The sequence below is a fragment of the Galeopterus variegatus genome, unplaced genomic scaffold, assembly GCF_000696425.1.
Source record: "Galeopterus variegatus unplaced genomic scaffold, G_variegatus-3.0.2 Scaffold926, whole genome shotgun sequence".
NCBI lineage: Eukaryota > Metazoa > Chordata > Mammalia > Dermoptera > Cynocephalidae > Galeopterus > Galeopterus variegatus.
The window spans coordinates 164,136-188,240 of NW_007727037.1; the positions used below are offsets into that span (position 1 = coordinate 164,136).

The 24,105-nt window shown below is 47.4% G+C and overlaps 2 protein-coding genes across 2 annotated transcripts; both read right to left on the reverse strand.

Annotated features, from left to right (window-relative positions):
* Window positions 1–730: 730 nt before the first annotated feature.
* On the reverse strand, window positions 731–10,435 carry EEF1G (eukaryotic translation elongation factor 1 gamma). The gene is made up of 10 exons (XM_008573479.1): window positions 10,258–10,435; window positions 9,081–9,239; window positions 8,313–8,376; window positions 8,013–8,155; window positions 7,339–7,482; window positions 5,710–5,839; window positions 5,103–5,307; window positions 1,435–1,607; window positions 1,220–1,344; window positions 731–967 (listed from the first exon to the last, which is right to left on the reverse strand). Exons 1-10 carry the CDS (start codon window positions 10,267–10,269, stop codon window positions 809–811), a joined length of 1,314 nt encoding a protein of 437 aa, XP_008571701.1. The 5' UTR covers window positions 10,270–10,435; the 3' UTR covers window positions 731–808.
* A 1,027-nt stretch (window positions 10,436–11,462) lies between these two features.
* TUT1 (terminal uridylyl transferase 1, U6 snRNA-specific) lies at window positions 11,463–22,691 on the reverse strand. Its single transcript, XM_008573481.1, has 9 exons — window positions 22,459–22,691; window positions 20,872–21,062; window positions 16,876–17,191; window positions 16,594–16,694; window positions 14,324–14,793; window positions 13,603–13,712; window positions 13,331–13,441; window positions 13,084–13,176; window positions 11,463–12,669 (listed from the first exon to the last, which is right to left on the reverse strand). The coding sequence occupies exons 1-9, from the start codon at window positions 22,538–22,540 to the stop codon at window positions 11,510–11,512; spliced, it is 2,634 nt and encodes an 877-aa protein (XP_008571703.1). The 5' UTR covers window positions 22,541–22,691; the 3' UTR covers window positions 11,463–11,509.
* Window positions 22,692–24,105: the final 1,414 nt, after the last annotated feature.

Here is a 24,105-nt window from a genome sequence, read left to right on the forward strand (position 1 = left end):
TCTGAAGAGGGCATAATAAAAATTAAAGCTCAAAGGAGAAAAAATAGTAACACTGATCTCAGCAGGATATTAGAAGACAATTATGACCACTCTACATTCTAGGAGGCAGCAGGGCATGTTAGAGCACATACCTCAGAGTGACACCCACTGCTGGGTTCAAGACCCTGCCTCTTACACTTGAGATGTCTCTGAACCTCCACTTCCTTATTAGAAAGCAGGGGTACCACCAGAGCTAATACAGTCAGGTAAGGACCCACAGACCAGCGTCTGTTCTGAGCAGCCTGTGCCTGGTCTTCCTGTGTGCTTGAGGTATTTAAACTACGACCCTTGGATGCTGCCCCCTACCCACCTCACAGGGCATTCGTGGAAAATAATGTCAAGTTCCTCCACACACCGCAAGCTACATATTAGCTCTTACCATTACTAGCAGGTATTCTCTCCTTTCACTGCGATAGGTCTGGAATCTGGTCTCTAAGAATCAGGTAGTTACAAAGTCCATGTCACCACCCACCCTTGTCACCACCCACCCTAACTGCTTTGGACCCTTCCCAGCTAGAAGACAGTCATCACCACAGAAAGCAGGCCAATAAAATCAAAACTGAGGACCAGCCTCTGCTTCTGTTTGACTTCTCTCCTATAAACTGACATACAGCAGACAGAAAATACTCTGCTTCAACACAGCTACTCCCCTCAAGAAGCCAGCACTCATAAAGTAGGCAGACAGGAAAGGTTCGATGTTCAGTTTCCTTTAATGACCCCCATCTCCCTGAAGGGCAGGTGCAGGCAGCTAGGCAACGGCAAGAGATGTTCATTTGAAGATCTTGCCCTGATTGAAGGCTTTGCCCACGTGCTGGAAGGCCCCCTCCCAGGAAAAGTATTCTCGAACCAGCGTCTGGGTCTCCTCGCTGCCAGGATCCAGTTTCCGCCATGTATATGACTCGTAGTCCACCTGCCAATCTGGACTCAGCTGAGGATAAAAAGCCAGCAAAGAAGTATGTGGTCAGGTTATCGGACACTGTCTCATACCCACTGTCTCACACCTGTGTTACTTCCAGCTCAGACACATGTCATCAGATCCCAGAATTCCTGTGAACATGATAGCTCCTTCCTGTATACATTCTTGAACTCTCCTGAATGCCCATCAGCCCAGGCATGAAACACTGTGCTTCCCGTATCCTTGCCCCACCCTAAGAGACTCCTCCCCCTCCACCTTCCTCACCGGAAAGGCAAGCTCCTGGCCTCGGAAGACCCAGACTCCAGATATGGAGCTGCTATTGTTGGTTCCAAAGAGGATGACACTGGCAAAGGCATTCTTCCTCAGCTTGTCCAGTCGCTGGAACATTCCTGAAAGGGCAAAGGAGAACATTCAGCCTTTGGAATCCAGCACCCGCTACCTTGTTCTCCTTCCTCTTCCCAGACCCACCCTCTTCTCACCAGTGATGAGGTTGCAACTCATAAAAGTCTGGGTGAGCTCTTCAGGGAAGCGGTACTCAGAGTACCACAGGGACCAGCCATCCTTTTCAAAGTGTTCCCAAAAATATGGCAGCGCCACAGAGAGTGTGTCTTCATTGGAGTACTTGCGCTTAAATTCATCCAACACAAAGGTACTGAAAGAAGGGAGAAAACATAAGGTCAATAAGGAGAAGGTCCTACTCAGACAACAAAGGGTTGCCAAGGTAAGAGAAGCTGAGGTGGTTTACTTAAAATTTCCTGGTTTAAAGGAAGCAGTTAGGGCACTGGCAGATGTGTATAACCTTATGAGGAAAGAGACTGAAGGGGTATGAAAAGGGGCCTAGGACACTTCCCTGCATAAGTACGCTAGGCACGTTGAGGGTGACGCCCAAAGGGGGCCCAGTGAGACTTGGCCCAGGAAGGGCATGGCTAATGCTGCCCCCAGGTGGAGACAGAGGACTTCTCTTTTTTCCTGTCCAGCACCTCCCTGCACTGTTTTCCATGAGCCACGTTCAATCACTGACTCACCCAAGTCTCCACTCTCCAGGCCTCTTCTAGTTACATGAGCTATAACAAGCCTCCACCCCAAATCTCACACCCATGTCTTTAGTCCCTCAATGCCCAGAAACAAGTCCAGATGCAGAAAACCCCTTAGGTTCAGGTTATCTTAGAAGCAATCTGGCACTGAGCCAAGAATGCCAGCATCAGTGTAGGAGAGGTCACTCCCTCCATGGTTGGGGTTCTATCTTCTTTCTTTCCAATTATAAAAATACATGCTGACTGAAGAAAATCACCTATGCCAGTAAACAGGATAATTAATATTTTATATATAGTCACGTGCTGCATTAACAAGGTTTTGGTCAACAATGCAACTCACATAAGACTGTGGTTGGAACGACAGTCTATACATACCATTATAGGCTAGGTGTGTAACAGGCTATACCACCTAGGTTTGTATAAGTACACTCTGATATTCACACAACAAAATCGCCTAACACCACACTTCTCAGAAGGTACCTTCGTCTTTAAGCAACTCATGACTATATTTTCTTCTGGCCCTTTTCCAAAGATGCAGACATGACATATGCAGTTTTGTGCCTTACACTTTAATACTGAAACATACTATTAAGAATTTTTTGCAAGGGCTGGCCGGGTAGCTCAGTTAGAACGCAGCCTTGTAACACAGAGGTCAAGGATTCGGATCCCTATACTGGCCAAAGAATTATTTGCAAACATTATGACTGTGCCCTAAATTATTAAACCCTAAATGTTAAACTGAATGTTTAATTGGTTCAATTATTCATTGGCATAAATATTGCCACAATGAGTATCATTATTTCACTCAATCCTTATAACAAACCCATGAGTTACATTTACCCTTAACCTCCCTTTAAAGATAAGGTTAAGTAGCGTGACTCCAAGGTTACACTGCAGCAAAGCAGAGAATCTCTCCATTAACCCTAGGTCCCAGGTTCCTTTCCAAATGCACACCAGAGACCACGTGAGAAGCCTTAAAACCTGAACTACCCAAAAAGTGGGACTGGGGATTTTTTCATACTCTCCTTTATTTTTTTATTTTTCTGGCAGCTGGCCAGTACGGGGATCTGAACCCTTGACCTTGATGCTACAAGGCTGCACTCTAAACAACTGAGCTAACTTGCCAGCCCACACACTTTCCTTTGTTATTCACAACCATGTGTCAACTTTTTTCCCAAGTGACCACAGGCTCCTGCAACAAGTTTGGCTTGAAGGTCTTAAAAGGACTATAACTAAACCCTGGACAAATGAGTCTTGGTCTTTGACGGCATCACCTTTGTGGTTAAAAATCCTGGGAGGGGCCAGCCCGTGGCTCACTCGGGAGAGTGTGGTGCTGATAACACCAAGGCCCCGGGTTCGGATCCCACATAGGGATGGCCGGTTTGCTCGCTGGCTGAACGTGGTGCTGACAACACCAAGTCAAGGGTTAAGATCCCCTTACCGGTCATCTTTTAAAAAATAAATAAATAAATAAAAATCCTGGGAGAAAGCATTTTTGGCAGCCCAGTAGAACATGACAGTAATGCAACAAATAGGCATTAATAAACATTCCCAAAAACATACAAGAAAATGCAAAGCTCATTAAAGATTTTAAGTTTACTGCCCAATTTATTTTCTGCCCAGAGTACAGACCTACTTACTATACGTGACAATTAATTAACAGTTTCTGACTTGGGACAGCATGGTGCTGGTGACACCAAGGTCAAGGGTTCAGATCCCCATAGCGGCCAGCAGCCAAAAAAAAAAAAAAAAAATTCCTGCTAATAATTAACAGTGTCTGTGTTACAACAGCATATGTAATTTGGGTTAGTTATGACAGCTTATTTATAAACACCAAAACTTCTGCTCACTCTTGACCTGACCCTATGCAAAGCTCAAGGTAAATCACTTTAGTTCAAAAGAAATACATCTTTAAAGAGCTACATCTGAGGGCCGGCCCGTGGCTCACTTGGGAGAGTGTGGTGCTGACAACACGAAGTCAAGGGTTAAGATCCCCCTACCGGTCATCTTTAAAAAAATAATAATAATAAAAATAAATAGAGAGCTGCATCTGAAATATGCTTAGTCTTGTACAAACTATCGGGGACTAAGAACCTTTAGTTACACTCCAAGGCACTCTTGTTCATTGGTGTGAAATTTGTAATTTACAACACTCTGCACAGCTATCATTTCCATCACCAGTGCTGGTTTACCCCCTATCAAAACCACTACACAACGGGGGAGCTCAAATGTGAACCCTAAGAGACCAAGGAGTGAAAGGATGAATGGCTTTGGGAATAGCAAAGCGAGTGGGTGGGAAAGTGGAGACAAAGAGGAGTTACAAAGCAAAATAACCAAAGAAAATATTTTTCTCATTTGCTTGAACTCCCAATAAAATGACTTAGGGCAGTGACTGAAGAAAGACTTGACGGCAGAGAGCTGAGCAAAAGCACTGAGTGTCCCACTTTTTTCACACCAGATCTCCCTTGTATTATATGCTTTTTCCCAAGAACTCCTATATTTACTGAAGAGGATATAGACGACCACCCCCATCCACCTACTTCCTTTTCTCCTCAGGGGTTCAACTCCCCCAACTTTGCAAACAGTAAACTAGACAGATGCTATGTAGACACGAACATCATTCTTTCCCTTAGTGAGCAATTTTTGCAGTCTGATTCATCAAAAAGAAAAAAAGAAAAAAAAAAATCAAAGGATCCCGCTATGATGTTGCACTGCCCAGGAAAAGCCAGCCTTGCAGGGATGAGCAGTGAGGCCCCTGCCCCTTCCTCCTGCCTTCTTCACTGTGTTAGTTCTGAGACCTCAATCGCTCTTAATAAGCATGCTCAAGACCAATTTACCTCCACACCAAATTCTGTACCTGCCTCTTTCTTTACTAGAAACAGAGTTCCAATCTTCCCAAATACTAGATGCATTTGGTACTTGCTTTCTACTTTCAAAATTTGGCCAATTCTTGCCAATAAGCTCAGGAAGTTGCTTTATTTGCAATTAAAATATATCTTTGAGCTTTGTACAGACAATCTAAAATTCTGGCCCTATGTTCGTGTGAAAGAGGCATACAGAGATGAGAACAGGTCTTCTTGGGTCTCATGCCCCCCACCCTCCAATATCCTTACCTCTTGGGCAGGTGAGCAAAGGGGTCCTTAGCCTTGGGCTCAGCAGCCAGGGCCTGCTCACATTCATCCATCTCTTCCTCAGGAGCAGGGGCAGCTGCCTTTTTCTCCTCTTTCCGCTCAGCTTGGGGCTTCTGCTTCTCTTCCCGTGAGCCCTTCTCTTTCCGTGGGGTGTCCTTTTTAGGCTGGCTCTCGGCAAACTTTTTAGCTGGTGCAAAGGAATGGAGGAAAGTGAATGTCCTGCCTCTTTCCACATCCCTCCAAAACCAAGCAGCAAGCAGGCTAACAGAGGAAAACTGATGGATGAGACAACTAAGGAAACTAGGTTCCAGACTGCCCTGCTACCAGTTTACTGTGTGTCCTGAGCAAGGACACAGTCCTCAGCAACAAACATATGCTACGTTGCAACTCTGTAAGCGCAAACTCTATGTAACAAATGAGAGTATGTGTACGTACAAAACGAATTTAACAAAGTATCAGTTATTACATGTGATACTCTACATTCTGCGGGTCCACATACCCCAAACATTAGACAGGAAACTGAGGGACTGACATGGAGCAAACCAAGCCCTGACCCTGGCCACATGCTTCTCTATCTCCTCCGACTTACCATCAAACTGGGCCATCTTCTCACACAGTTTCACCTCCCCCAAGATAGCCCGGAACTGGGGCTGGTTAATGCAGGTGAGGAACCAGCGGTTGGTATTGGGGAAGGCCTGGCGGAAAGAAGGCTCCAGGACCTGCCAGGATGGAAGGGTGGAAACAAAGTCAGTGGAGGAAAAGGCCCTGAAGAATTTCAAGCCACAGACTGAGAGTCCCTTTCCTTTCTCCACCTAAGCTCCAGGGCTCAGCTTCTTCTCAAATCCCACAGACAGAAACTCTGCACATCATCATCTGCCCCTATTAATCTACTTCCCATTTCTTTTTTTTTTTTTTTTTTGCAGTCCAGTCCAATTTAATGGATGCTTGAGTCCATCCTCCGTTTACTACACATCTACATAGTAGGAATAATACTGAATGTCTTGCTCCTTTATAAAACCACTTCATGTCTATTGTTTTCAATCTTTCAAATTTCACAGGTTAATAAAATGCAAAAAAAAAAAAAAAGTTGGAAACAAGGGAGGGCTATCAAGTACTTACTTCGCCAAACAAGGTGACTGAAAACACTACAGATACCTATTATTTACACTGACTGTACTATACTATACATATACACACACACACAATCATCAAACTTCAGAAAGTAAAGAACATTCAATGGCAGAAAAGTACAGCCAATTTAGAATAATGAAAAGTCCTTTAAATTAAACTTAAGATTCATGAAAAATTCACTTTTGTCATTTTTCATTTTGCCAAGATCAGAAAGGGAAAAAATCCTGTCATGAAGACAGAACATAGCAGTCAGGAGTGCTGGTTCTGCAGTACTTGGGTTCAAGTTCCACTCCACCACTTACTAGCTGCATGCCCTTGGGCAGGTTACATTTTTCCTCACTCATACAACAGGTGTAGACTCACTGAGACGATCCCCATGAGGCCCTTGGCACAGAGTCTGACTATTTTCTTTGCTATTATCATATTACTATTCTGGACCAGCATGGGTCCAAGAGCTGCTGTCTGGAAACCAGTGATTATTTCTACCCTCATTTTATAGATCAGAGGAGGAAAAAAAATGAGACTAAATACATACACACACCCACTTCTGCCTACATTAGTAAATAAAGAAGCCAAGTCTTGAACTTACATCTGCCTCCAAAAGATCCTGATGCTTGGGCCGGCCCCGTGGCTCACTCGGGAGAGTGCGGTGCTGATAACACCAAGGCCACGGGTTCGGATCCCACATAGGGATGGCCGGTTCGCTCACTGGCTGAGCGTGGTGCTGACAACACCAAGTCAAAGGTTAAGATCCCCTTACCGGTCATCTTTATGAAAAAAAAAAAAAAAAAAAAAAGATCCTGATGCTGAAGCTACCCTCATCTGTGTCTTCACAGCTAAGCACAACCAGGCTTCCTGAGAAATATGGGAACAAACTAAATATCTTAGCTGCCAAACAAAAACTAAGGGCAACAGCACCCAACTTCTGAGAAGTGAAAGCAGAGTCATGGTACTAAATCCTGCAGTTCCAACGGGGATTCCTACAACAGACTAGCTGTTATCCAAGTCCTCAGCAGAACCTGAACACTTGTCACTTTGCTTCTAATCCCCACCTACCCCTCCCAAACAGATTTTTCATAAACCTAACCTGTTTATAGAGCCACAATAGGGTGCAGACAACTGTGATGTCAGCCAGCGTCACTCGCTCGCCCACCAGAAAAGTCCTCGTCTTCAAGTGAGCGTCCAGCAACCCCAGAATTCGCCTCACTTCCTCCTTTGCATTCTCAGTGGCCTATTGATTTAAAATAATCAAATTTATCAGTGGGTACCAATCCCTCTCCCTCACCCCCCTCCTACTAATAGAACTAAAGAAGCTATTTCACTTACTCAATCCTGGCTTGCCCCTACCCTCTTTTCAATGGAGTCAGGTTCTAGGATCATTCCAAATGTATCACAAATGAAGCTCTCAATGTTAAACTTCTTCATAGTCAGCCTGGCTTCATTTCCCACTGTATTGATGGTAACCATTTATCTTTAGATTTCAGAAGGAACCTTAGAGGTCTTCTAGTCTAACCATTCCCCTACTAGCAGATTTCTTTCCTCTAACCACTCATAACAGACACCACCTCCACTGGATCTGACAAAGAACCCAGATACCATCATCCACCCACTGCTCCAAACTTATACCCCAAGATTACATTTTCTCATTGCCCACATATTCTTGGCATTTCCTTTTCTCAACCTATTTTACTTCTTACTCCCCAACACTCAGGAACTGATGCCATCCCTGACCCTGGATTCTCCCCAAGTTCCAAGGCTCACCTGTTTGTTGTGGTGCATGATGCCCAAGGTGGGGAACACCCAAGTACTGGCTGGGGGCACTATGTCACTATCAGCAAAGCTCACCCACTGCACCACCTGGGCTGCTGCCTCTGGAGTACTTCCCCGCAGCTCCTCATTGCTCACTGCAGACACAACACAAAGGTCAGAACTTTGGGGTCATGCCAACACCAGTCCAGGTCCCTGAGAATTTCTCCTAGTCCACTCCAGCTCAGTCTCATCCTCTCCTACACCCCCCCTCACCTCCAGATCCTCCCATTCCCATATATCCCTGAAAATTACCATAGTAGGCAATTGCATTGCTCTCAAACACACAAAATCCATCATCACCCTCAAATGCTGGAACCTGGGGAAAAAGCAAGAAAAAGGTAAAGTAAAACACACAGTAATTTTTCACTAGCCAATCTCAGGAACCGAACTGTTTTAGAAAAAGTGTTTATATAAGGCTGACAACCCTTGCTATCCAAACTTGATACTATCTGAAACTCAGGAACTAAAAATACTTCAACAACTTGGTATACCTTGCAATCTGAACTCACAATACCTGAACTAAGAAATCCAAGATTTAGGTATTTGGGATATTTGCATAAAATCCTTCAACCAAATAAGCAGAAAGCCAGAAACCAAGTCTTACATCAATGTTTGTATTACTGAAAGTATTAGGGTGGGACCCCCATAGCACTTGATCTCCTCTACTCTTAGCATGGTTATTTACCTATTCTTGTAAGCCCCTTGGGGTAAGAATCCTCCTCATAATAGATACTTGATACAGCTGCACTGAAAATACCTGGTCAAAATTCATCCTCTTTCCCACAAAGCAGCCTGTGAATTTCATAAAGTCACTGAATTATGCTGTATTATTTTTTACTTTTTACAACTACACGTAAATGTACAATTACCTCAACATAAGTTTTTTTTAAATCACTGAAATGTGAAAGAAAATAACATGGGAAGGTCCCTTTTAAAGATAGAAGTCATCTCCAGAGTGATAGAGTCCTAAGGTTCCTCGGATTCTCAGAACCAAAGTCCCCTCTCCATGTCCCCACTCACCTTGCCAGCAGGAAATTTGCGGAGAAATTCAGGGGTGCGGTTGGTTTGGCCAAAGTGGAAGTGGGGTGGTGCGGAGAGTACGCGGACCTGAGCCCCACTGTACTGAGCAGCAATGAGGGCCTTGAAGGCTCTCCAGTTTTCAGGGTATGTGTACAGGGTCTATGTGAGAAAGAAAGGAAAAATATTAGTGTTAGTAAAAGGGTCCCAGTACTAAATGCTGCATCCCAGGATGACTTTCCTGAGTAATCCCAATCTGTTCAACTCTGTTGAAGCAAGTTCTTTAGTACCCGTCATGTGTAACCAGAGTCCTCTGAAATACCAAGAACAGACCAGACCTCCACACCAACTGCTAAATAAAGCCTGTTGACAGATCTGACCTTCCCTAAGGACAACTCTAGAAGCATTCCCTTCCCCTCTAGTATATCTCTCCAAGAAGTCCAGAACTTCTAGCGCCATCAGACTCCATCTTCCTACAAATACACCTCTCCCTGCCCAGAGCTCTTCACTGATGGTTACTGAATGTCTGCCTGTTTGTCGACCAAGAGATTTCCAATTTCCCCTCAGAACAGCCACGGAGATACCGAATGGCATGTCCTCTTCCTAAATCAAGTCTTCTAATAAGCCTGTCTTCCCTTGTCGCGCATAGCATCCCTCCGGTCCTGTCCCGCAGCGAGTGGCCGTGGTGCTGCCTTCTTTAGTTAACCCGGCCAGTGCTGTCCTACTGGGCTGACTTCACCGTACCGAGAGATTCCTCTCGCCCCTAAATCTCCTTCGGAGACTATCCCTACCCATGCCAGCCGTACTAGCCCACAAAGACCCACCTCTTCACCCTGTCCCCGCTGCTGACCCACAAAACGGTTGCAAAAGTTCCGTCAACCCGCCCGGATCCCACGTCTCAAAGCGACAGTGAAGCTGAACCTCTTTTTCAGGTTCCACATGGCTCAGACCCGGCGTCTCTTTTCTCCTCTGCCCCAGACCCTCCCACCTCTGGCCTCCGAGAACCCCAGCCTCAGTTCCCCTTCCAGGTCCTAGGAACCTTGTTCTTCAACAGTACGATTTGTAGACCCTGGATCCACTCCCCACTCGGTCCCAGAACGTCTCTGGCGCCGACTGGCCGCGTTCGGGTAGAGGATGGCGGTGGATACGGTGACCCGCATCACCGAGCCGGCAAACTTACCCCAGCCGCCATGGTGATTCCGCAGAGAAAGGGGGGGGGGTTCTCGGCGCTGCCGCAAAGTAAGCCGCCAGGGAGAGAAGAGGGGGGAAGGGGAGAGCTGTGGAGAAACAGCAGCCGGAAAGCGAGGACGGCATAGAAGGCACACGCACGACAGCCCGGTATCCCCTGGTGCTGGATTGTGAAAGGGAGGGGGTGGGGCCTGCTGGCCGGCGCGGGAAACTCGCGCCTGCTCACTGGCGCTCTTGACCGCCCTCCCCCGGTGTAGCCGGCCAATCAGAGCCCCGACGCGGAGGTAGACGGCGCGGAAGGGGGGCAAGTGTGAGAACCGCAGGGACAGGCCGCGCCTTCGCCGCTACGTGGCACAGCTGCAGGCCCTGCGCGCTTGGGCTCCCGGAGGCGTCCTCCTGCCTGCGGCCCGCCCAGGGCCAAGTGACCTGATGGTAGGTTCTGCCATGCCCCTCACGTGGTGACTGTGAGAAACAGCTGCTGCGTGGAGGTGGCAGTTTGCTAAGTCCCTTCTGTTCCCGGCCCGGTTGTTTTCTAGAGAGAGATGTGTACCTAACAGGGGCCCAAACCTGAAACCCTCTGCAAAAGTGACGTTTGCTTACATTAAACCACTGGCAGCTCTGGGGTGCTGTTTCTGCGAGAAGAAATGGCACGGGACCTCAGGCCGCAACACAGGAGCGTCGGGACCGTGTTCCTTCTACCTCTTGTCAGGGGCCGACAACCTAAGACAATGCAATTCTGATGGGTTGCTTTTTACCCTTGTTCAGGTCTGAAAATCTCTTACCCAATTTAAGAACAGGATGAACTCTCCTAACTGTTAAAGGAGGGAATGAAGAACCCTGAACTCAAATCTCCAACCCTGTCGCCACTCACCTGGGCCAGCAGGATAAATGTGGAGGTGAACTTGGTTCTTGTCTCACAAGTACTGCTTAACCCACCCACCCCTCCGTCATTCAGGAACTCAGTGCGAGCCAGGTGCCAGGCGCGCTACTGTCCTAGGCACTCCCTGCAAGTTGTGACAAGCTGTAGGAAGGAGTAGACTGCAGATGTGGACAGGAACAGGAGAGACCATTCTAGGGTGGTCAGACAAGGCAGGTCTGAGAAGCTGCGTTAAGGTCTGGGGGAGGGGAGAGAGGAAAAAGGAAGTACTGGGTGGAATGAAGATTATCATCAGGTGGAAATTAAAGGAAACTAGAGAGTATTTGTATTAAACTAGCAGCTTTATTACCCTTTAGGGTCCATGTCTTCACTTGAGGAGATTTCGAAGTGCTTGAGGGAGAAAAACCTGTAAGAAGTGATAGAGATCAGGGAATAGGCCTTGGGAATCCTGGAGTGGGGTCACAGTGAGACTCTGGGCAGCCTGGGAGGCAGAAGCCACAAAGGTGAGGAGGGATTCAGTTTCTGGCCTCTGTTCCCCACTGCTCAGTCCTATCAGCTCCTGGGTTACCCGAGCTTCAGTCGCCAGCCACTCTGCTCCTGTGCCAGCACCGCCTCCACCTCTTTCCTTGGTTTGCTGCTGCAAGCGTCTTCGGGCGCGCCGCCGCCCCTGCCACACTCGGTGCCACAAGGCACAGCGCAGGCTCACTGAGGAGGAGAGCAATACCCCCTTCCCTGTCTCACCCTGAGACCTTTCTCGGGCTGCCTCAGGTCCCTTGGGCCCCTGCTCTGCCAGCACTGCATGCTGTGGCTGCCCTTCTTCTCCAGTGGCTAGGTGCTTTCCAGTTGTCAGGGGCAGTTCCCCTGGCTGTCCAGAGTTCGGCATGGCATAGTCCTGCACCGTCTCTCCAGGCTCTATAACCATTTCTTCCACCCCATCTTCACAGTGGTCCCCCACACATCCCTGCTTTTCCTCTTTCCCCTCCTCACAACTCTTTTTCTCTCCATCTAGTTTCAATCTTTTGCTTGTCCCTCCCTGAGGAGACTCCTCAGTTGCTCCTCCTGATCGCGGTCTCTTGGTTCCCTGTTCTATATGGCACCCCAGTGCTTCCCTTAACACCTGGACCAGAGCAGCTGTGAGCTGGGTGAAGGATAGACCTGGAGCAAGGGGTAAGGGGATGGGTGTAGCAGACAGCAGGAAACTCGGGGAGCTGGGCTGCAGAAGGGGGAGCAGCCCCCAGTCCCGACCCCGGGAGGAACGGTGCTGATACTGGAGGCTTCGGCAGTAATTGGCAGCTGCTCGGCAGCAGTTCTGTAACCGCCCAGCTACCCGGCTGGTCACATTGGCTGCGACATTGTGACTCAGGTCAAAAGGATCCTGGAGATTCATGGGACCGAGGCGCAGACCATCCCAGAGACGAGAGGGCAGACCCCCTACCACAGGAAGTGCCTGACCCTCCCGCAGGGACAGCAATGAGCCACGAAGATCCCAGCAAGAGATGCAGGAGAAGAACTGGGCTAGCAAGGAACCTAGAGGAGAAAGAAGATGGGGTCACTTAGAGATGGGAACTGACACTGGGACAGGTCCTGCACCAGAGCCATTTTCTTAACAGGACATTCTTTTTCCCCTCTGAGGGACTCAGAAGAGCACCAAGAAGCCAGGCTTCTCTGACCCCTACAAACAAGAGGGCAAGTCTCTCTACCCACACCCCAGCAACACCCTTCTCCAGATGCTGCTCCTGCCCCTGGCTAGTAGTATAACCTGGGGCATGCCACTTAATTGCTCCAAGGCATGGTTTCTTCCTCTGTAAAATGACAATAACAGTATTAACTATCCCACAGGGTTGCTGTGAGAACCATGCCTGGCACGGTAAGTGTGATGTATGTTTCTGACTGCTGTTATTAACATCATTACTAGTCCTCTACCAGGCTCTCCAAACTCACTGAGGGTCTCCACATTAGTGCTGGGTTCCAGTCTCGAGGCGTCCCTGGGGAAACTGCAGTCCCAGCCATCAACTTCCACCTGTTCCCCCTCATCTATGAAAATAAAGGTGAGTGAAGGTCAGCCTGGAAGCAGGAAGGGGGGGGTAGGTGAGGACTCATTCCCGGGGTAGCTCAGTGTGTCTCGGTGTGAAGAGGAGGAGGAGATGAAGCTGAGGAGACAGCAGGGGTGGAGGCTAGGCTGCAGTACCTGCTTTCTGGGTGAGCTGAGACACAGTGGGCAACACAGGAGGGTCCCTGGTCTGAAGGAAATAGATCACCAGCAAGGTCAGGGCATAGTTATTGAGAAGAGGGCCACTCCCTGCGTAAATAATCAATAATTTCAATTAGATCAGAGGTGCTTCCAATCCGCTTGGTAGCTTTCTCAACCCAGGCTCCTGTTCCTACCTCCCTGCTCTCCCTGAATCCCTGCCTTTGTCCTGACCCCAGCTCAGCCCCAGGTCTATCCTGATTCATTCTCACCTGACAGCCCCCGACCTTGAGCCCAGCAGCGGAGGGTGTACACGAGGGGCCGGACTCGTCCATCCAGCTCTGAGCAGAGACTCAGGAAACGGGAGTTATGCAGGGCCAGCCTGGGACAAAGGGGAAACAAAGGTGTTAGGGCCTGGAAACCCTGGGAACCTATCACCCCCAGTTCTCATTCCAGACTTGTACAACTGGACCAGCTGAAATAAGGCCAAGAGAGGCCTTCCCAAAGTGTTGCTGAAACACCGCTCTTGTGAGAGGGTGTGCAAAAGAAAGTCAAACGAGTCTGGGGAACACTACATCCTATATACCCATCTTGGACATTTCGCAGAGCATGTTGTTATAAGACTGCTCAGAGCCTTTAATATGCAAAGAAACAAAGACAGAAAGGTAGGGAGAAAGGGAGGAAAGGAGAAAGTGAGGGAAGAAGCAGGGGACAGGGGAAACCTGTTTGCGTTTAACCTAGCATTTTCCAAATTTATTCAAGCACAGAACTCTTTTCTACATCCCTTAAAAATAGTATTCCAAGGAACACACTTCTTAAACATTGAAATAGAAGTCAGACATGACAAGATATATGGCAGAAAGAGGGATAGGACCAGACAAGGACAAATTCAAGACTCAACAGGTGTAGGAGCTCCCAAGCCAGGACTCCCTCTTCGCCCACTCCATAATTCTCAGCTAGCCTTCCCCAACTCCCACCCCCAAACAAAGGTACCGGTTACTGAGGGAGATATCACCGTGGAGACCCGAAGGCCGATGGCAGAACTTGACCACGGGGCGCCGGGCCGAGGGCACAGTTTGGACTCGGTACACCCCGGGAACACAGCCCCGGAGAATGGATCCCACCAGCTCCAGCATTGCTACCCCTTCTCTCTTCTCCCCCTTTAGGGCTTCCGCTAGTTCCAGGGCCTTCCCCATATCCCCCTCTCTCCTGTCCTCCTGCAGTGGTGAGGCTGGAGGCAAGGACTGGGGAGAAGCAGGGGTCTCAGAGGCCAAAGCAGAGTCTGGAGTCCGGGGCGCCAGGGAGGAGGAAGGGGTTTCAAAGTCCAGGGCTTCAGAATCTTGGGGAGAAGCTGGAGGCTGTGAGTCTGGAGGGGAGGCTGGGGTGCAGGCCAGGGCTTGAGGATCCAGTGGGGAAGCAAGGGCCGAGTCCAAGGATGGAGACTCTGGAGGCTTTGGGGCTGGCTGTGGACAGAAATGAGCTGAGTGACTGCCTCTCCTGCATCCCCTAACCAGGAATCATCCCTGTCCCCAAGATGTCTATTACTTCCTGTTTATTAGCTGCCAGGCCCTTTTCTAAGGACTTTACATATATTAACTCATTTAATCCTCACAGCAAGCCTTTATTTAAATTAAAATAACCTTTTAATTCCATAAAATAAATGGTCTACATTCTGCAAGAATATCACTGTCATGAAAGACAAAGGTAGAGGAGCTATTCCAGATTAAAGCTATTCCAAGGCCGGCCCGTGGCTCACTTGGTAGAGTGCGGTGCTGATAACACCAAGGCCACGGGTTCGGATCCTATATAGGGATGGCTGGTTTGCTCGCTGGCTGAGCGTGGTGCTGACAACACCAAGTCAAGGGTTAAGATCCCCTTACCGGTCATCTTTTGAAAAAAAAAAAAAAGCTATTCCAGACTATTCCAATGACAGTCCATTGTCAGGACAGCTGACAAAATTAGAGTATGGACTGTAGATTTTTTTTTTTTAACTCACACACACACTCACACACACACTCACACACTCACACACCTGGACTGTAGATTAAAGTCTTGTAAAGTTTTACAACTGTAACATTTCCTCAACTTGAAACTTTGTTCTTAGGAAACAGACATTGCAGTATTAAGGGGTAAAGTGGCATGATGTGTGCAACCTTCTCTCAAAGGATTCAGAAAGTGTGTGTGTGTGTGTGTGTGTGTAGAGAAAGAAAAAGAATAAAAAAGACTTTTTAAAAAAAATAACCCCTGTTATAACACCAAGGTCAAAGGTTTGGTTCCTTGTACCAGTCAGCCACCAAAAACAAAACAAAACAAAACAAAAAACCATTTTGTCAGGGCAGGAAATATATGGGAACTCTACTTTCTGCTCAGTTTTGCTGTGAACGTAAAACTGCTCTGAAAAATAAAACCTGTTTATTGGCTTCCCATACCAGCCAGCTGCCAAAAAAATTTTAAATTTTTTAAAATTCAAAAAAACAGGGCCAGCCCGTGGCTCACTAAGGAGAGTGCGGTGCTGATAACACCAAGGCCCCGGGTTCGGGTCCTTAAAAAAATTCAAAAAAAAAAATTCAAAAAAATCTGTTTAGCACCGGCCCGTGGCTCACTTGGGAGAGCATGGTACTGACAACACCAAGTCAAGGGTTAAGATCCCCTTACCGGTCATCTTTTAAAAAAAAAAAGAAAGAAAAGAAAAAAAATCTGTTTAAAAATAATAATAACCCATTCCTATTCCAAAACAGAATCTGTACGTTAGATGTTAGAAAATACAGATAAGTTGGGCCGGCCCGTGGCTCACTCGGGAGAGTGTGGTGCTGATAACACCAAGGCCCCAGGTTCGGATCCCACATAGGGATGGCCGGTTCGCTCACTGGCTGAGCGTGGTGCTGACAACACCAAGTCAAGGGTTAAGATCCCCTTACCGGTCATCTTTTAAAAAAAAAAAAAAGAAAATACAGATAAGCAAAAACATAACCCGAAAATTACCTTATTGTATATCTTTTTACATACTTTATTTCCTAAATAAGATATTGTAAACAGCCTTTTGAAATGTTTTTTTCTCATTACAATTGCCATCTATCCCATGTCAACTTATTTTCACCCTGTCTAACCCATCCATCTTGACATCTCTCCAATTACAATAACTGTTTCAAGTAGGTCCTATTATCCCCATTTTACAGATAAGGAACTGAGGCAGAAAGAGGGAGAGTACTTGCCCACAATCACATGACCATTCTTACTTCTCAGCTGCCTCCCTGGTCACTCACCTGGGGCTCTTCCAAGTCACCCAGATCCAAGAAGAGGTCAAGATCACAGCCATGGACATCAAAGCTGTTTATGGAAGAGCCAAAAGGATGGACCACACAGCCTGGGTGCCAAGCAGAGAATAAATGTCAAGAGACATGAGGGAGGAGCAGGGGGTGGAAGAACATAACGGGGTACAAAGAAGACAGAGGAACCAAACACTTCCAGCTGACGGAGGGCTGGGGATGCAGTCACGGGGCAGCGAAGGAAGGGAGGGCTCAGACATAGTAGGGGAGGTGACTTACCAGGGAAAAACTCTGTGAAGACCTCCTGCATCAGGGCCACCACAAGGCTCCGAAGCTGCCGCTCAGCCTCGGACAACTCCCTCAGCCCTACGAGCTTTACCATTTGTGCCCCCACATCTGCGGCCTCAGCAAGTGCTCTAGCCAGCTGGTGACTGTCATGGGTTGCTCCTTTGGGGGATTTGGAGGCCGGGCTCTGGAAATCCTTCTGCTCTCGTGGCCGGACACGCAGACGATGTCCTCCCAGGCTGTGCTCGGACTGTGACAAGACAGCCTCCTGAGCACCCACATCCACCATCTCCACAATGGCAAAGAGTCCCTGGAAAACCACAATGGGCAGGGATGATGGCTTTAGAACCAAAAGTCCAAGCACATGGTCTGATAGTGAACAACAATCTTTGAAATGGGACTGTCCTATAAATTGGGAATATTTGCTTGCTGTTCTTATAACAGGGAACATAGTTAGAAAAGCAATTCTTTCCCTCACTCCTATCCCATATATTTTACTCTCACCCCAGTCTGACTCTGAAAATCTCTTTTTACCTATTTTATTGTCCCCTACTCTTCCCAATGATGTGATCTCACAGGTTACACTATGACCCACCCCCTAACTTTTCCTGGTTTAACTCAATTCTTTTAACATTTATTAAGAGTCCATGAGGACTGGTCAGTTAGTTCAGTTGGTTAGCATGCAGTGTTGTAACACAAAGGTCAAGGATTCAGATCCCCATACCAACTAGCCACAAAAAAAAAAAAAAAAAAAAAAATCCATGTAATGAACAGTGTGCTGGGCATAAACATAAACATATAAATCCTTTCAAGGAACTTACCACCTAGGAATAACAGCAATATGACAGGTGTGGTACTATGATTTGGTTGGGTTTAATGATATTCACTGGGCCATATTTTTTTAAAGGTAAAACATTAGCAGGAGCAGGAAAAACATGACTGCTTTAGGGCAAAAGTCCATATTCTTTTATATCCTCCCGAGTGGTAAAGCTGGAGCCTCATCCTGTTTATAAAAAGGTACCTTCTACAGTCATCAAGACAGTATAGTAGTGGCATAGACACAGAAATGCAGATGGAGGGAATGGAATTGAGACCCAAAAGTAAACCCATACATCTATGGTCAACTGATTTTCAACAAGGATGCCAAGCCCATTCAATGGGGAAAGAACAGTCTTGTCAACAAATGGTGCTGAGACAACTGGATAGACACATGCAAAAGAATGATTCTGGACCCTTACCTCACACCATATACAAAAATTAATTCAAGGGGGGAATGGCCTCACCAGCACACAGGCCTGAATCACAGATGGAGTGTTAAAGACATTCTGGAAATATAGTAGTGGTGGTTGCAGTACCCTGTGAAGAACTAACAACCACTGAATTGTATACTTTTAAAGTGTGACTTTTACGATATGCAAACCATATCTCAATTTTTAAAGAAAGGGGAATACCCTACCTACCCTTACTTCTACCCTTATGCCAAATAGAACAAAAAACCAAAGTGAAGCCAAGGACAAAAGCTGCTACTCGTACCTGCCTGGGGCAGTCTTTTTCTGACTTTGAGGAATCACACAGCTCTCCAGACTGCAGTTTAACACCAAGTTTACAACCAAAGCCCCAGCTAGAAATTAGGTGTCCCTTTGCCTGTCCTTGTCTTTGTGCACATATTTCTCTCAAGAAACCTCACAGAAGGCATCAGGGAGGGCAAGATTAGCAGATTCAAAAGCCTGTGTCCCGACCAATTTTCTCGTCAATTACACCATCCCTAGCTAGAGCTACCACCTGTTGAGGGCTAATTACAAGCCAAACAGTTCACATAAACTATTTCTAAGGCTCATAAGATTCCTACAAGATATATACTATTATTTCCATTTTACAAATTAAAAAATGGAGAGAAAAAAACAAATTAAAAAACTGAAACTCAGAGAGGTTAAGTAACTTGTAACTGCCTCCCAACTAGGGTATCAAGCTCCCAAATCTCTAACTTACCATTGACAATTTCCCTTGAGGAAATGTTGTAGAGATTAAATGAGATAGTATATGTAAAGTACATGGTACACAAGTGCTGCATAGTAATTACTCTACAAAAATTTTAATCATTAATGTTATAATAATTAGAAGCCTCAGAAAACTGAGGTTTAGGGCCGAGCCTGTGGCGCACTCGGGAGAGTGCGGCGCTGGGAGTGCAGCAGCGCTCCCGCCGCGGGTTCGGATCCTATATAGGGATGACCGGTGTGCTCACAGCGCTCACTGGCTGAGCGCGGTGCGGCCGGTCTCAAAAAAAGGACAAAAAAATAAAATGGGGTGTCTGCAGAGACTTAACTTTCCTGCCCCTTGGGACTATTCTGGCCCAGGTGGAGATCGGAAGAGCGGTTCACAGCAGCGCTCCCGCCGCGGGTTCGGATCCTATATAGGGATGACCGGTGTGCTCACAGCGCTCACTGGCTGAGCGCGGTGCGGCCGGTCTCAAAAAAAAAAAAAGGACCAAAAAAAAAAGAAAACTGAGGTTTAAGTTCAGGAAAAGATCATTCTTTGCAATTGAAATAAATATAACAAAAATAGGGATGGTGAGCTTGCTGAAGAAGACAGACACTGCCAATTGCACACCCAATATACATTTTCCCTTTCTTCCTTACGAATAGCACCCTGATTTTGTTCAGAGAGGCAAAGTGCCTGATTAAAAACACTAAATTTCTGGGGCTGGCCCGTGGCTCACTTGGGAGAGTGTGGTGCTGATAACACCAAGGCCACAGGTTTGGATCCTATATAGGGATGGCCAGTTAGCTCACTTGGAAGAGCATGGTGCTGACAACACCAAGTCAAGGGTTAAGATCCCCTTATCAGTCATTTTTTTATTAAAAAAAAAAGAACCACACAATTTCCCAGGCTTGCCTATAGCTAGAGGTAACCATGTGATAAAGTTCTAGCCAATGAGACACAAGTAGAAGTCTACTAAAGAGGCCTCTGGAAAAAATATTTTCCTCATAAGAAAAAAGAGGTAGGAGTGTAGTCAGACTCAACTGGCACCAGCCTTTTATACTCTGCCCTCCAACCTGCCCCTTCCTCTTGCCTAAAGGTGTGGAAGCAGCAGTATCACAATTATAAAGCGAGAGCCACATGCAAATGATGACTGAGCAGGAAAACAGCAAAACCTGGACTGCCCAGGTCTGGACTTCTTGTTATGTGAGAAAAGTTAAACTCCTTTGGTTAAGCCATTTGTAGTTCGGTTGCTGAAGGCACTCCCTAAAAAAACAGACCCTACTCCACCCTAAAAGGACCTGGGCTGCTAAGGATATTTGGGATCTGGCCTATAAAACCAGAGTGCAATATGACCCACGATACAACCAAAGAACAACGCCACAACGGTGAACTTTTTCCAGGAAACTAAAGGGACACTAACAAAAGGTGTGCATGGAAGCAAAACAAAAAGACCACAAAGAATGAGCATGTTTGTCTAGCACTGTCCAGAGGACAGGGTGTTCTGACCAAATAACCTCAGTATCTCTCAGTATAAATTAATAAACTGCCAAATCGTTTATCAGCCAGTTTCTTGTGGGTTTGATACTCCAATGGTATGTTCTTTAGGCACCAACTTTCACTATAATCACTCATATCATTGTCTACTTTCTCCTCAAGACTGTGAGCTCTGTGCAAGCAGGAACCAAGTCTATCCCATTCACTACTCAGAATGCAGCCCTAAGTATAGTGCCTAGTAAAAAGTTAAACATGCGGTGAATAAAAGATTCACTGAATAAATAAATGACAAACAAGTTCCCCAGTGACTAACTCTGATGAACTGATAAAATCCAAGGAGATGGGAGAGGTGTGAAAAACTCAAAAAGCTAGACTAGCCCAACCACTGTGGTGTCCACCAAAGACAAGCCACATTATGAACCAACCAAAACAGGCTGTTTCTCTCTCTTGTCTCTTTTGGTACGCAGCACACCTGACACTTTTTTTTTCATACCCAGAGCCATTCACTCACTCTACCTTGTCTTTGTCCATGACAATACTGGCCACAGGTCCAAATGCCTGGAAGTACTGAAAGAGCTGAGCAGAATCCATATCTCTGGGAAAGCCACTGACAAACACACTTCGAAGTCCCTGGGCCTTTCTGGCAGCACGTAACTCTACCAGGCGCCGGTGTTTCCGGCCTCCCAAGTGGGCATTGAGGCTGGGTCCTGCAAAAATAAGTGTGAGACAAAAACATCCACATCACTCTTCAGTGTATCTGCCCCCTGCCTTTGCTCTCTGAATATCTAAATCCTCCTGATCCTTCCAAGCCACAAAGTGTAACCTTTGAATAAACAAAGTCCTGGCTCCTTTCACCTTCCTTTCTTGTCTATTTGTCTATACAGTGCGTTCTGTAAATGGTTCCCAGGAGAACTAGTTACACTATAAGTACTTCTTAAACCATCTATATGCTCCACATAGAGCAACACCTGCAAATTGTAAAGAAATTAACAGGTAACTTATCCAGGTCATATGTAGAAAAACTAAATAAATCAGGACCCTGGACTATTCCTCATGGATCATTTCTGGGTATGGAATAGTGACTGCAAGGGCAGGATCTGAAATCACACTGCCCAAGTTCAAATCCCAGCTCTGTCAAGCTGTGTGAGATCTTGGTCAAGTTACTTAACCTCTCTGTACATCAGTTTCCTCAGATATAAAATGGGGGGCAGGCCCGTGGCTCACTCGGGAGAGTGCGGTGCTGATAACACCAAGGCCACGGGTTCGGATCCCATATAGGGCCGGCCTGTGGCTCACTTGGGAGAGCGTGGTGCTGACAACACCAAGTCAAGGGTTAAGATCCCCTTACCGGTCATCTTTAAAAAAAAAAAAAGATATAAAATGGAGATAAGAGTACCTACCACATAGGTATTATTCACATATAGCACTTGGCAGAATATTATACATGCTAAATGTGGAAAAATTAGCTGCCATTATTATTTTTATTGTGAGTCAGCTGCTTGATGTCAGTATATGTAGGGCCAAAGAAGACTCCTAGGTTTCTGGCTTGCCCTACTGGACAAATAGCTATAGTGCCATTCACAGAGAAAAGAATGAAAGAAGACTCTGTTTAGGGAACATCATGATTCCAGACTTCTCAAGCCCCTTGCACTGTCATACAAGGACCTTGTCTACTTTTCCAAACGCACCCCTGCCTCTTCCTCACTGGTACTTTATGCTCCAAACATTCGTGCCACTTCGTTTCACCCGTCCCCACCCTTGGACAGGTATTCCATTGGCTTCCCTGACTTAATTACTGCCTTCTCTGTGACTCCACAGCTCTCCAACTGTATCTATACAGCACTAAAACTGTCTCAATCTCTAAATGGCGAGCTCCTTCATCTCTGAACCCCCCACCCTACAGCGCAGCAGAGAGCCAGGCACAGAGCAGAGGTCCAATGATGATGATTAAAGAGGAAGTAAAATAATGAAACTTTCGTCGTGGACGTTTCGTATACTAGGAGGTGAGCGACCCTACCAACCCACTTCACAGGAACTATGATCCTAACTTTCGCTAGGACCAAGACAAGCTCGCAATCACCCCCCTCACTAGCCACCGCTTACGGTTGGCTGTAGTAACGTGGCAGAGGCAGCAGCGGAAACCCCCACGCGGCAGCGATTCGACATCCGAATCCACCGCTGCCATCGCGACTCTCCGGTACCGACCAAATGCAGCCACTTCTGCCACCACCGGAACTCACTTCTTCAAATCCCAATGCGCTCGGAAGCAACTTCCGCCAATCCGACCGGAAATGACGTCACGTCGGCCAATCGCGCAGGCACACTCCTCGGGAAACCAGGCTCCTTCGACTCGGCGTTCCGTCTCTAGACTGTCAAGTCCCCGCCCCTTTTAGGAGGCCGCCCATCTAGAGGCTTATCTGCATGCGCTAAGCCGATTGGCGGGCTCCGAGATGTTCAGGCGTTGATTGGCTCAGAGAATCGTGAATATTCATGAGCAGCCACAAAGGCCGGCGCCGGACGGCGTCTCCAGCCCGCTCCTTGACAGCGGGTTCCTTCCTTTCAGGTGGTCGCGGGCCGGCTGTGTGCTCCTTCACCGGGAAGCAGAGACCCGCGCGGCTGCACCCTTAACCCCGTAATTACCCGGCGAATGAAGGCGGAGAAGGAGCAGCTCACAATTCTTTGACCCACGGAGCCCAGGGCTGTGCCTGGGCTCCCAAGCTCCCCAGGGCCGTTACTCTCTCCCTCTGTCCCCGGTCCTCCCACAAAACAGGTGTTCCGCCACCGCTGCTTAGCCCCGATTGGGGGCTCTGCCCCTTCCAGTACCTTCCGGGCTCCACGAGGCCGCAAACAGATCGCTGCGGGCCCGATGGGCCAGTCTCACCCCCACCGCAGTGGTGGGCTGCGTGGAGTGTCCTCACGAGGCACCAGAGCCACCGGCCTCCTTCAAGGCAGTGCGACGGAACCTACCGTGGTGGCAGGAAGACTCTGGAGGGGGAAAGTGCTGCTGACCCCCAGACTGGTACAGTGGTTTCTCCTGACTCCGCCGTGTGCAGGCACTCGTCAGGGAGAGAGTAAGGGCGTTGGGAGGCTGAGAGACAGGGTCCATAATGGGATAGAGGGTCCTACCACATCGGTTAAGCAGCTCGTGCTGTGGTTATCAGCCCACAGCTCTGAACTGTGCGAAGAGCAGTGGACCTACGGCGAACCTACCAAGACCTTGAGCAAATCACAGCTGCTGAGGCTGTTCCTCACCTCTAATGAGGTGCCCGAGGGACATACAGCAGGCTGAACTTCTTGCTCTCTCCTAAGGTATTTCTCCTATTGGACCCAGCTCAGGCATCTAATCTGTCTCCCAAACCTTAAAAAGGCAAGAAACAGCACTGCAATGGATCCCATTATCAAGGCAGTTAGTTGCTGAGGCTGGCTTTGAGGATCCTGAAGCAGCAGTCTGTATAAATACACCATAGAGCCAGGTTTCAAGATCCTGCTGTTCTCCCACTCCCACCAAGGTGGGCTACATCTTACCCTAGCTGCTAGCAACTTCCAGAATCCCTAAGTAAACGGGAGAGGAGAATAAGAGTTGGGAATTAGAGGAAGAAGCACTCTCATGACCACCTACTATGGAGGCCACCAGTAGTCTAGGGAACCAGCTCATCCCAACTGCTTTGAATGAATCTGGGTCTGGAAGGTGCTTGAGCCAAAGCATCACTGGGAGTTGGGGGGCATTTGGGTCCCACAAGGCTAGCTGGA